The sequence below is a fragment of the Ruditapes philippinarum genome, unplaced genomic scaffold (genome assembly GCF_026571515.1).
Source record: "Ruditapes philippinarum isolate M1 unplaced genomic scaffold, ASM2657151v2 ctg848_1_1_1_1, whole genome shotgun sequence".
NCBI lineage: Eukaryota > Metazoa > Mollusca > Bivalvia > Venerida > Veneridae > Ruditapes > Ruditapes philippinarum.
In genome coordinates this window covers 1-14,302 of record NW_026860662.1, presented here as the reverse complement: position 1 = coordinate 14,302, position 14,302 = coordinate 1, and the positions used below count along the sequence as shown (strand labels likewise).

The window sequence follows — 14,302 nt, the reverse complement described above, 5'->3', positions numbered from 1 at the left end:
GTGGAAACGCGACAGTACGATGGTGAAAACACGATATTTTACCGCGTTTTCATCATTGTAGTATCGTACTGTCGCGTTTTTAGCATCGTACTATCGCGTTTTCATCATCGTGCTTTCGCGTTTTCATCATCGTAGTTTTGTGATTTCGCGTTTTCACCATCGTACTATCGACTATCGCGTTTTAGATCAAAACATTCATAGGCGATGGCCCTGACGGCATTCCGTAGTAAACTACACCACAAATACATACAAATTTATAGCTGAAAGCAAAATATCGTCAACATGCAAACATGGAACTTGTACTTCTGGTTCCTAAAAAATAATTACATGTAGTAGCATTTGAATCATTAATTTGTTTGTTTTTTGCTTGTTGTTTTCAGCAGAAACAGTAGAAACATATTTCTGCAGAAAAAGTGCTTATAAGACGGTATTTTACTTAAGTAGACTCAATGACGGTATGCTGAAATAAAACTATTATTAATCAATTTGTTTACAAGGTGGTATTAGGTCTAAACAACGTATTCGATCTGTGTTTTCATTTATGTTTGAAATTGGCTGAAAGAGCCGAAATGTTTTGATTGCCGAATATGCCGTAAAATTTCGATGAAACTTTTGAAGAGATGCATTTACTTATTTTACTTTTAAAACATCCATGACTTTGGCAAAGTCATGAACTTGTTTATTTGTAAACGCTTTAAAAAATCAAAATGTTTCTTTTGCTAAGTTCTGATTTTTATTAATATGCGGTTAGTGAATTAGCCTCAGTTTTATGTTTATCCAGGCTTTAGAGAATATTTTCCTTATTATAAGTCAAACAGGTAATGCATGCTCAGTCTGACTTTCGCATTAAGTTTGAATGAATAATAACAGGAAAAAAAATGTTGAAAAAAAACCCAACATATTCAAGATCAGATGACGCAAGTGACTTAACATAAATGCATGTCCACTTGTGCTGTCAATAAGTAAGTAATATGAAGAGCATCGATACATGAGGCTATCTGATTTGTTCGAGGGAGCGTAGCAATTAGATTACCGAGTGTTTTGTTGTTCTTTCTCTATTGTATCATAGTCAAGCATTAAAAATACGTTCCCTGTTGTCACAATATGAAACCTAAGAAGACAGTAACCAATGAAGTGCACTCCAGTTAACGCACCACTGTGCATGTATATGTACACGATTTAATTGCGACACATTTTCAACAGAAAGGTCCACAAACTGTGATAAAAGTTAATAAAATTACATTTAATTATACAAAGCGAACAATGGACGCAACAGGCGACATTCATTTCACGAGCGAATAAATAAGTATACAATAGTACCAAAATGATTATTTTAATAAAACTGTTTTATTGACATTAAATGTACAAATCAAGTTTCAATGTATCTTTTCTAAATGATTTATGTGTTATTTTAACCGCCATAATCATAAGTACATCAGTGCAAGAATTAATAGAACTATGTTGAATAAATAAGGAAATAAATACGCCTCAAGTTGTAGGTTCTTTAAAGGATAGGCGTTCAAACTGGTTAAAAGCGTAATAAGGGTGGAACTTGTACAGGAAAAATATGTGCACTTGATTTTTTATTACGATATCAAACACTGCGGTTACTAACTACTTTATCATTTGCATGAGTTTGACCTGAATACGAATACTTGTTTCTATGATAAATACATATCTACTATGTGATGTGGTATTGTTTACAAATGACGGACATATATTATATTTTTAAGCGTTCATAGAAAGCAGTTTAAGGATTGTAATACAAGATACATATTTATAAAATTATAATTAAAACAATATCACGTCTTGAAAGGATGTCAAGTAAATAGTATAGCGACGGTTAATGATAAAGTTTCTTTAAGGCCGAAAGAGGAAGTTTATTATACACGTACTTGTGGTTTTTTTCAATCGTCATAACTTTTCAGTGGCGCGTTTATTTCATTCAATAAATATCGATGAGTCAGTGACACCAGGTTATAACGTAGTGAACAAGATTGAAGATATTCTCAGTTTATATAGGATATAAAGTAAAATAAGGTATTCAGATTTTTTTTGAATAAAGTTTTAATTTTCATAAGTCCTATCATTTTAAACGTACTTACATATGTATGAGTCGAGATTTTATGTGTCGAATTTTTCGATGTGTCGAAGTTTTTTCGTGGTCCATATAAAGTAAATCTAGTGTAATTTACCACAAATAAGTCGAAGTTGTTCGATTATTTTGACACCTTCGATCTCGAGACATTTTTCACACCTTATCTGGCTGCGAAGACGATTTCCAATCAACTTGTGTGACAGGTGTTAATTACACAGCCGTGTGTTCAAACAGCCTTTGTTTGCGATAAAATGTGTGATAAAATGCTTTAATCGTTACTATTTTAATTGCCATAGTGGTATTTGAAAGTAAACGGTAAGAACTACTTTCATTTGAAAACATCCGTGACCCGGTGTCGCGTGAGAATAACACGCGTAATCTTTACTATAAGCTGGTTTAGTTATCGCCCTTTCGTATTGTTACGCCTTTTGTAACTCTATTGTATACGTAAACGGGTAGTCCAAATAATTAGCCGTGAAAAAAGTTATTTAACATTCTATATTTATCATTGTAAAATGTAAAATATCAGAATAATGATGGAAAAATATAAAATGGGGTTTGTTATAGATCTTATAATTAGGACTAGTCACGGGTCGAAATTTTGTCATGTAATTGAGAGCAATTCATGAGCCGAAGTCCCGATGTGTCGAATTTTTTACTCAAGTCCCTTCAACTTCGACTTACCGAAGTTCTACTGTATTATATTTGTTATCACCATAACCACCACCATCATTTTATCATTAAATCATTAATATCTTGTTTATCTTGAATTAACTTTAATACATGTATATCATTATCTTTATAAATCATTGTAGAATTGTAGTTTCCAATCTGTTTGTTGATATCCACTTCACTTTCGTTTCTAATAGTCTAATAAGTCACCGGTTATATATTCATATTGTGTCTCTTTTAAATAGTGTTTTTTTAAAGGAAGTAAATTAGAACTTTAAAATATAAAAGAAAATGAAATTAGATCAATAAGAAAGGTTGGAATTCAATGAACGCAACCCTCACACAGGACCACCTGAAAGGAGTCCAGCAGGGCACAAAACAGGACAGGGCAAGACGGGAAGTGATTATATGAATTATTCCAAACAGGAAATCATAGAAACCTACGATATTAAAAGTTCTTTTAATATCTTACACTTGTCAGAAGTATTATCATCATAATTATTATCTAAACACCAGTTTCATCTACACTGTGGTCATCATCATTCATTGTTTATATATTAAACTTCAGTTCTAGCAATGAACAAAGTTATTTCTTCTTATTATGTTATTTAATGCATTAATAGAATTGATAGTATATAAATAACACATGGGTTTGTGGGTAACAGTAAAAATATCATCCCGAGGAAAATACTGTTTTTTTACGAGGGATGATATTTACTCCAGGGTGCAAACAACTAAATTTTATGAGTGTCATAGGGACTCCAGAGGAGAAATTGATGTCCTTTCGGGGTTTAACGTTGAAAATAAGAATGAGTCGAGAAAAAAATGGCGGCCATTTTATTTCATTTTATTTAGGAAATAGACCATGTGACCTCTTAAAAAATACTGTTACCTATGTAACAGTACAAAATTCTTAGTCACGTGGTACACTTGCATTAACAGTAAAAATAACTCCCAGAGGCCTATGGGAAATTAGCATTACGAAAAAAGTGAGGGGTAATAAACAAACATGTCAACCAGATTCTTACGAGCAGGGAGAAGTAACATGTATAACAAAACCTGCCAAAAATCACAGTATTAAGTTTCATATGGTGTTTAAATTGAGTGGATTATAAAATGTAATAATAATAATTTAATAGAACCACTGTTTGAGATGCTTAAAGTAAACCCTCCTTCTGAAGAGTATTCATAATCAATTAGGAGACTGAGTTTACAATGGGCATGGGTTCAAATCCCAAGGGAGGGGATGACACATTTTTCATTGTTCTACTTTTTTGGTTACCTTTTTTCTGGTCAGATAATAATTTTCGTTTTTGTCTCATCAAAACTTACATATACCTTGTTCAATTCACCATTTTTTTTTCACATTAGCTTTTCTTTCGTTGTGTTTGTTTTCATTTTATAACTATAGTTCTGTCTTACCTCTTCTAAACTTAGATAAAGATAAAATGAGTATACATATTTCTTTTACTGATAAGAATCGTATTTGTTGTTGTTGTTGTTCAATATGGCTTGTACAAAAGTTAACTGAAATCGTCAAACCTTCAGAAACAAGATGGATATATTTTGATATTTTCTGTATGTCCTGAAATAGCAGGGTGTGTGATCACCTGATACTTGTTACACCGCTATAAAAACAGAATTTTTTGCTAATGTGTTGTTGTATCCCTCAATATTTGAACATACACCATGTTCCAGGCAAATATTTTTCGATTCCGATCATATTGTAGCTCTCGCACTGTTTTCTTTTAAGCTTGCAGAAATTGTGGCACATATCTTTATCAAAATACAAAGACAATGTCTGCAAGTATATCGGTAGAATTAACAAAGATCTGCAATGTCAAGTATAATACCATTCGTACCGGCTAATAATTACATGGAACATGGTTAATGCTTATTATTCAAGTACTGAAAGATGTAATGGAAAATAAAATAGCGAAAACCATTAGCGGTGACCCATTGCTACCGTTAACAAATTTCATGTGATCTATTTAAAAGTTTATTGTATCATATTTTTGTATTTAATAACAAATATTGATATATATAATAAATACAGAGATAGTTTTAAAATGATATACATGATAAGAACAGATAAAATGTATGCAAAGCTATCTCAAATTTTCCTTTCTTTTGTACAGTAGAACAATGGCATATTTGTACTTGAAATTATCAACTTCCAAAGAGCTAAATACATCATCAGAGTCATTATCTTCAAATCTATCGACATCAGACAACTCATTTACATGGTCGAGCGAAGAAAAAGAAGAAGATGAAGTTTATTTCCAGAACAATTTAGAGTATGTTTCATAAAAAGATCAAGTGACCATGTATGTGTCTGTTTCCGTTAAATATGTTAATAATTTGAGTTTAAAGGAAGGCACAGGCAAACTTTTATTTCTTCTTTCTGAATTTGTAATCTAATATTTTGTTAATGTCCTCTAAATGATTACAGTTGTAGGTGCAAAGATTTCTCACCCACGTTGGTCAGGTAAGAACAGTTAGATTTAACTCTAAATATTGCAGTGGCTTATGGGAGCGAAATATTACCCATTAAGAAAAAATACCTACATTTAATTCAAACTTAATCTGCCATGTTTGTTCTTGAAACTTCAGAGGTTTGTTCTTGTGGTACAATTTGCTTTATCATAATTTGGCGCTTCTGTATGATTTTATTTGAATTTAACAAACGGACTTTACATCACATCTAAAACAAAATCATATATCATTTATATACATACAAATATCCTGGACATTATAATACCCCCGTTGTTAGTGCGATTTGAGTAAATTAAAACAATATAATATTTTGGCCATTCATTTGCCTGTGTATACATTTACGTTCCTAAAAACAATCTTGTTGATTAAAAGTTTTTTTAAACCACGTCCAATGTCATAATCGGATACCCACGGCCATTTATGTTATGTTACATGTCAGTTTCTATATTCAAACGACTCCTATTTATAATTTAATATTTTATTTTCATGTCGACAGCGTCTCTGACGAATGTGAATGTGATCAATGTTACTCGGGGTAATCATTTTATTTTTTATTTATTTTTTTAAGAAATAAGTCATTCAGATAACAACAAAATTTAAATCATTGTAACAAAACACTCATATCTCCCTTTTACATTAGATTTTTAACGAACTTATATACATAATTATCATAGCCTTCGGAGAATTTAAACAACGGTTAAATGAAAGCTCTTAGACTAATACTCGAATACTTTCTGTCACAGGGCTTATAGAAAATCAGCGTGTGGCCCAAGGACAGTGTGTTGGTTTATTTCATCATTAAATAATGAGATTACAGACCTGCGAAATAGGTAAGTATAAGTATAATCGCCGTTGTATTTTCAATTATATCACCATAAACATTAACTTTATTTTTTTAAGTAATCTGCTTTTATAATATATCAACTTATCCTTTCTTTATGTGATGTTTTCGAACGTTGGTATTGGTAGGCATAAACTAGTCAATGTTAAATTAACATAAAATTATATATTTTTTTCTGGAGAAAATCAATTATATGATAATGCTAGAGTATAGTTAAATTATATAGGTATATTGTAGAAATAAATTTTCCTCTAAATTTTAATCGCTTTATCTTTAAAAAAGACTCATTTATAGCTTAGGATATAACATAGTGTCATATACCATTGGTCGTTCTCTACATGTTTGTATGCACTGGTTTGTTTTTTTTATTTTAGCAAACAACATCTCCAGGAAAATTTGATTAAGAAAGATAGGGAAATAAAGGATAACAATTCGGTAATTGAGAAATTAGAAGAGCAATTCAAAATGTAAGTTTTGAACAGGCAAAATCAAACCGAGCTTACAACAGCCTAGCACCACAAGTGAATGATAAATTTGTAACACTATTTTAGTGATAGAAATTGCAACGAACAAGTACGGTGGCACACAGGTGATATGTGTGTGTGTTTTAATTTATCTCGTGCGCACGAGATACTATGTCGTGGCCACGAGTTACTAAGTCGTGGCCACGAGATAGCTAAGTCGTGACCACGAGATACTATGTCGTGGCAACGAGTTACTAAGTCGTGGCCATGACAAAGCTTAATCGTGGCCACGAGATACTAAGTCGTGGCCAGGAGTTACTAAGTCGTGGACACGAAATAGCTAAGTCGTGGCCACGAGATACTATGTCGTGGCCCAGAGTTACTAAGTCATGCGCACGAGATAATTAAGTCGTGGCCACGAGTTACTAAGTCGTGGAAACGAGATAACTAAGTCGTGCGCACGAGATAATTAACCAATCAGAATACACTAAATATATTATGATTTCTTTTAACTGAACAACTTACTTTTACATGCAACAATAATCTTTGAAAATACTGAAGATATTCATTTTGCCTTTTTCTTTAGGACCATATTAGAAAGTCACCTTCCAAAGCCCATCAGACAATAATTTTGACTAAAGCCCTTTGTTGAGACAATTTTGTGATCGAATTGGTCACTTTGTACATACTATGACCTGTTAACCTTGTTAATACGATAACATGAGACGGAATAAGTCCTGGTTTATTTTGTTAGGAAGGGACTGTAGATAGCCTATAAGGATGTTTGACGTCAAGTGTCAAGGTAACCATGACACTTCATGTAAAATCCTAGACTAATGAATAATTTAGAAGGGATAAGCCATAGTTTATAAAATCCAGAAAAATCATTGCACCTGATCAGTAGATGACATCTTATGATTTCGAGGTCATTGGGGAAAAATCAGGGTCACAATGACGCTAAATGTACAATTATTGACCAGTCAATAAGTTGTATAAATGGCACTTTTACAGGCTGGTGAAATAGGGGCATCCTTGTACTATAGCACATGTCTAGTTAATTAAAAAAAATCATAGAAATGGTGTAATCTGATTGGTTATTTATATCGTGGCCACGACTTAGTAACTCCTGGCCACGACATAGTATCTCGTGGCCACGAATAAGTGACTCTTGGCCACGACATAGTATCTCGTGGCCACGACTTAGCCATCTCGTGGCCACGAATAAGTAACTCGTGGTCACAACAAAGTATCTCGTGGCCACGACTTAGCTATCTCGTGGCCACGACTTAGTAACTCGTGGTCACGACATAGTATATCGTGCGCACGAGATAAATAAAAACACACACACATGTCACCTTTGTGCCACTGTAAACATGTGCTGTAATGTAAATGACATTTATTACATGTTACTAAATTATAGATGGTATATTGTGTAAAACATTTAAATATTTGAAGTCACGTAAACCTATTTTCTCCAAAATATTATAACATTTTATTATGACATTATAACCTCGGGATGTTTAATCTTCTTCAATAAAGGCAGCGGTAATTTCATGCTACAGTCCGCGTGCATAACACTGTTCAAGCAGATTTGAATATTAGAATAGTGGAATTTTTAATTCATTAAACTTAGATTTAACTTAGCCTTTACCCGGTTATAATGCAGTAATATTGTTATTGCAACGATTTACTCCACCATTGTACATGTTTCAGGGTGAGTGAGAAACTTGAGCAAATACGTAACACAACTGATAAACGGTAAGGCGTTATCATACTACAATTAGATCTGTAGAAAAAAAGAAGAAGAAACAATTCAATATAAATCGGCCTCAAACACAAAAGTTATCTTTAACACTTTGAAAGAAATTAATAACAGCAATATCAGGACTAACAGGTTCTAGTGTTACTAAATTGAAAGAGACTTATTAAGAGTATTAAACACACACATATTAAAAGCACATAAGAGGAAATTTTGAAGGTTTTACAACACCAGAAATAAATAAATAAATGCTGTTTTTATTGGTTTCAACAGAATTTTACCCTTTATTGTTTAACATGATGTTAAATAGAAATAATTCTTTCATTTTAGTATACAAGAACTTGAAGAGCAACTGAATGAAAAAGATCAAAATACAACGGAGAAGACTAAGGCGATTCATTCTTTGGAAAATCAATGCAAAATGTAAGTTTCAGTACAGAAAACAGATGATTGCTATACTGTTCTCATTTTACGTTTATAATGAGCTTCAAAATATAGCAGTAAGTATCTGACCGTCGGCCCTTTTCAGGCACTCTTTTGGTAAGGACATCGAACATGATAGTATGAAAACTAGACATGTAAACAATCATTATCATGATATCGGTGTTTTTGAGTTAGTTTGCGTTTATAACAAATGCAACAAGTCCATTTACATACACTCTTAGCTATACAAGTAAAATACGTTATTTATATAATAAGTTTTGCGTTTTTCGAAAAAGAAAGTACGGACCGTATCACTTATTTTTCAGATTATGTTGACATTGATTTGCAATCGATATTCTATAATTGATTCCTGGCCCATTGTCATACATGTTTTTCAAAAATAAGTTGACTGTAATTCACGATATTTTTAATGTCAAATTATTTTCTAATTTTAGTACACAAGAACTTGAAGAAAAACTGAATGAGAAAGATAGAGATATAATAGAGAAGAATGAAGTGATTGTCGCTTTGGAAAACCAATGCAAATTGTAAGTTTAACCAGCAAAAAATAACAAAGTCGAATAATATTATTTACACAACATACAATGAAAAATGAAATGCACTGATTATTGTATATTAAACTTATATAAGTATCTAGTCTCACGACATCCAGTCTTTTAAACATTTTAAGCACTCTTTATAAAGATGCTGCATGTTTAAAATGTATTAAATCATCAACACAAACTTATTGATGAAATAAAAATGGCCAGTTCATATCGCATTATATTGGAATATTGGATGAAAAGGATGATCTTTTATACTGGTTTACAATAATAGTGCATTCAAGAATGGCCGAAATGATAACATTTCCATGCTCGGTTTAATTAGGACAGCGGTAATTGTTTGCGTCATAAGCGGACTTAAATATAAAAAAAATAACGTAATAGATAATCCAGAAAGCTCATGGTTAGCTATGATTTCCCAATATATATATGTAGTAATGTTGTTATTGCATTTATGTATTCAACAATTCTACATGTTTCCGGGAGTGTGCGAAACTTGAGGAAAAATGTAAAACAAATAACGAAAAGTACGATGTTGGCATGGTACAATAAATTATGATACAATATTTTAACATTAATGGTCTTCCTAATTAATATTAAGAACTCTGAGGATAGTATAAGTAAATGAACCCAACACAAATATTTAAGTGTTACTCAACTGGAAGTAAAACTGTCTTCTGTTTGAAAGCATGCTCATTATAATGAGATAAACAATCTGATATTGACATATATAATGCTTGCATAGGAGGGGGCATCTTGAAGTTTGTTAAGCAACATATTTTTGTGTTTTATTCTTTTATATTACAAATGATGCTGTCTGGAATATATCTATTTTTATCACACACCCGTGCCGATTTTGCGACTCCGTAAAAATGGTATTGCACGGCCGTGCGTATATTTTGACGTGACGTCATTAGCGTTATACAAACATAGTGTAAAGACGCGCTAAATGCTAGTGTTATACTATAGGCACATCAATGGAAGATGACTCTTATTTCACTTTAAACGGTCTTTATGTTGGGTATATGATAAATAGAATATTAAATTCGTGTAAGTTCATTACTGAATTTTTGAACTCGTTGAATAAAATAATATGATGCTCGCCAGAGGCTCGCATAATATAATTTTATTCAACTCGTTCAATAAATTTAGTATTTAACTTACACTCATTCAATATCCTCTATTTATTTTAGGATACAAGAACTTAAAGAATCACTTAATGAGAAAGATAAAGATGTAGAGGAGAAAAGCAATGTGATTGCCGCTTTGGAAAAGCAATGCAAAATGTAAGTTTAAGCAGCACTAACAGTGAATCGTAATGTGTTTAGTATTATAGTAATAATCTGGTTCTTCAAATTTATTTATTTATAAACATGCTATATTGACATATTGATGCAAATGAAAATTGGTATACTCATATCGCGTTATAGATATAAAACTTCTTTAGCCTTGCTAGTGAAATTTGGGGAAAAAAAGATGGAATACAGATTGTACCTAAGGTTACAGACATCATGTTATAAACATGAATAGCCATAATCAATCTCACAAAGATACGCGATTGATAACTTGATTTAACTTGAATAAAGCAAAAAAGTGATTAACATCATTTTTTTTGACAACGTCGGAAGAATCTTTATATCATAACGTACTTTGAACATATAATGTATCTGTTCGCTTCTAGTGATTTCATAGTGAATGTTTGATTTTCCAGTGATATAAATAGCAAAAAAACAAGTATTGTAAGAGAGGATGACATTTTACATGTGACTAAATAAGACATGGCATACTGTATTAAACCTTTCAATAACTGAACTCACGTGTATCTTTTCTAAATAAATGTTGGTAATTAAAAATTATAATATAATATTTGGTTTGTTCAATAGAACAGTGGTAATAACGTGCTATAATCTGTGTCGCAAAGCATCGGCCTAAGCAGATTCAGATATTCAAATAGTGTAATATAAAATTCAGAAAGCTCATGTTTAGCTTCGATTTCTCAACATAAGTATGTAATAATATTGTTATTGCATTAATGTACTCAACAATTCTACATGTTTCAGGGAGAGTGACAAACTTGAGCAAATATGTAAAACAAGTAATGAAAGGTACGATCTTGGCATAGTACAAAGTATTAGAAATGATAAAACTTTAAAACAATAAAAGGCTATCAAATTTATTTAAAAAATTGTAAGGAAAACATGAACTTATAACTAAAAAAAAAACAATAAAAAACAAACAAAAAACAGTGAAAGTGTTACTTTATTGAGAGCGACGGGTTAAATTGACTTATGTTTGAAACCATGTTCAATACGATGAGATTACCAATCCAATATTGACATATAATACATGCTTAGGAGGGGACATCTTGAAGTTTGTCAAGAAACAGATATATGTTTTACTCTTTGATTTAGAAAATGATGTTATTCGGAAATAATTATTCTCATTTTAGGATACAAAAACTTGAAAAAACACTGAATGAGAAAGATAAAGATGTAGAGGAGAAAAGCAATGTGATTGCCGCTTTGGAAAAGCAATGCAAAATGTAAGTTTAAGTAGCACACACAGTTAAATGGTACACTATTCTCATTTTCTCTCATGAGTTGTAATGTGTTTGGTAGGTGACACATTATCCGATCATCAAATTTATTTAAATATAAAGCTCATAAACGTACCTATTGATAAAAATTGGCATGCTTAAGCAGATTTAAATATAAAAATAGTATAATGCATAATTCTATAAGCCCTTGTCTAGCTTTGATTTCCAAATATATGTTTTTCGTAATGTTTTTATTGCATTAATGTACTCAACAACTCTACATGTTTCAGGGAGAATGAGAAACTTGAAGAAATATATAAAACAAATAATGAAAGGTACGATGTTGTAATAGTACAATTAAATATGATACAACATTTAAAAATGGATAGGCTTCCTTATTCTTTTAATGACAAATATTAACTAATACATCCAGCAAGAATAACATTTCCTATTTTACTAAATTTAAATGGGTATTTCGTGATTAACACTTGAAAGCTTATTCATTATTATGGGAAAACTAAACATTTTGTTACATATATTAAAAGCACGGGAGAGGATCCCTCGAAGTTTGCAAAGCAACATATATAAGAGTTACTCTTTGATGGTAAAATGATGCTATCTGGAAATAATATTCTATTTTAGGATACACAAACTTGAAGAGAAACTATGTAAGAAAGAACGAGAAATAACGGCGAAGAATCAGGCGGTTGCAACTTTGGAAAGTCAATGCGAAATGTAAGTTTCAGCAGCGAAAAACATTAGTATAATTTGTCTCAGATAACATGTATATTGAATTGTATTGTATTAAATATAGTATTATCTGGTAAATGGCAAACCTTTGTCAAACTTCGGGTAAGAACCACGAAAATGTAAATTCATTTGCACTGCATTATTTATATACTTATATTAAGTTTTTACCTTTTAATGTTTTAAATGGCTCTTGGCTCTTTAATGGCTCTTGTTACTGGGTCGGGTACTGGGTTGGGTTTGAACGCCACCTTTCCTTGTTGATCTTGTTTATCATATTTTAATGTTGAATTCTGCTTGGGCTTGTGCTGGGGGCGTGGACGGTGGTTTGCACTTGAAGAACCGTCCATGGACAGGCTCAATGAAACTGAGCCTGTAACATTTTTTTCAATCTTTTCCTTATTGGGCTTTCTTTAGGAATTCTTATTTACACTGTCTTAGAAACCAAAAGTACGAACTTTAAACCTATTGAAGGTTTTAGGTCGAGTTGCTTATAACTGGTTGACAACTGACATTCTTAAATCAATTCTGATTGTCAAACATATTGCCAATCATAATTTACTGAAGTTGATTATATTTTTCCATTTGATGTCAATTAAGTACATTTATCAAATGCCTTCGCTTCTCATTATACAAAGATTCTGAAGTCACGCGGTAAAACTGCTTTCAATCCGTATTAACTCCGGGATGATGATGAATATACGACATCCGTTCAAAAAATCGTTATTTAGTATTAATACCATTCACAGATGACGGGTTGGGGAGTAAGATTTTGATGTTGCCCAGCTGCATTGATTCTGTTGTTTTCAGCGGCTTGAGCAGAATCTAATCCTTATATTTCAAAATTATGCCACTTATAAATGGTTTTAAAGTATAGATTTTGAGTAGGAAAATGTAGAGAAATAACGGATAAGAATAAAGCGAGTAGCACTTTTGAAAACCATTAAAATGTAAAGTTCCCAAGCACAAAAGGGTGAATGTAATGTGAGTTTTATTGCTTTTGTATATAATACTTTTTTTAAATATCTGGAAACACTAGGTCAGCGCACTCAAATATTTTAGTTTTCTAAACATAGCTGCCGAAAGCATAAACATTTCAAATAAAGCAGGGAGGCTGGTGAAAAGTAAACTATGACATGTTAATATCAAATTATAGATATGCATCTTCTTTAAATTAACGTCAGTGATCAGTGTAACAAAGGTAAAAGTAACAGGGTTCCAAATGCTTTAGTTTTAAACATTCATTGCTTTAATTAATCGTTCAATAATTAGTTTCAATGTGGTTAGATCAGCGACTGTAGACGTTTTTTTTACTTTCAGAAATAAGCAAGAGGTCATGAAAATACAAATCAGTATAATTTTGAAATCATGCAAAACAAAAAAGTACAAGGAGAGCAAGCAAGTGAAATAAAACGTTTACAAAAATATGAGGAAATTCATCCAGCTCTCCAAGCTAAACGTGATGAATTACAAAAGAAATTGGACAACTACGGGACAACGTTAGCTAAAGCTAACGGCAAAATAAAACAGCTAACGAATGAGTTACGCACAGCAGGAAAGGAAAAAGAAGAACTATTGCATCGGTACGGTTTTATTTGTTTCCTCATTTATAAATAAAAAATATTTTGCAATTCAGTTATTCAAATCAGATGTAATATTTGTTTTCATTTCTACTCAACTAATGAAAAACTATGTCTTTCGTT

The 14,302-nt window shown here is 31.8% G+C and overlaps 2 protein-coding genes across 2 annotated transcripts; both read left to right on the top strand.

The window, feature by feature from the left end:
- The first annotated feature begins 1,761 nt into the window (after positions 1–1,761).
- LOC132712934 (myosin heavy chain, clone 203-like) lies at positions 1,762–9,327 on the top strand. Its single transcript, XM_060695369.1, has 8 exons — positions 1,762–2,040; positions 4,909–5,067; positions 5,763–5,801; positions 6,010–6,096; positions 6,482–6,574; positions 8,285–8,329; positions 8,661–8,753; positions 9,209–9,327. The coding sequence occupies exons 2-8, from the start codon at positions 4,916–4,918 to the stop codon at positions 9,303–9,305; spliced, it is 606 nt and encodes a 201-aa protein (XP_060551352.1). The 5' UTR covers positions 1,762–2,040; positions 4,909–4,915; the 3' UTR covers positions 9,306–9,327.
- Positions 9,328–10,469: 1,142 nt separating this feature from the next.
- LOC132712949 (uncharacterized) lies at positions 10,470–14,208 on the top strand. Its single transcript, XM_060695387.1, has 6 exons — positions 10,470–10,602; positions 11,377–11,421; positions 11,766–11,858; positions 12,143–12,187; positions 12,495–12,587; positions 13,920–14,208. Coding segments are annotated over exons 1-6 (369 nt in total). The 5' UTR covers positions 10,470–10,600; the 3' UTR covers positions 14,011–14,208.
- Positions 14,209–14,302: the final 94 nt, after the last annotated feature.

Coding starts and splice junctions, on each gene's coding strand:
- LOC132712934 (XM_060695369.1), top strand. CDS start 4,916: ATGGCATATTTGTACTTGAAATTATCAACTTCCAAAGAGCTAAATACA. Junction 5,802..6,009: donor TGTGATCAATGTTACTCGGG/GTAATCATTTTA, acceptor TTTCTGTCACAG/GGCTTATAGAAAATCAGCGT. Junction 8,330..8,660: donor CGTAACACAACTGATAAACG/GTAAGGCGTTAT, acceptor CTTTCATTTTAG/TATACAAGAACTTGAAGAGC.
- LOC132712949 (XM_060695387.1), top strand. Junction 11,422..11,765: donor TGTAAAACAAGTAATGAAAG/GTACGATCTTGG, acceptor TTCTCATTTTAG/GATACAAAAACTTGAAAAAA. Junction 11,859..12,142: donor TTGGAAAAGCAATGCAAAAT/GTAAGTTTAAGT, acceptor TACATGTTTCAG/GGAGAATGAGAAACTTGAAG.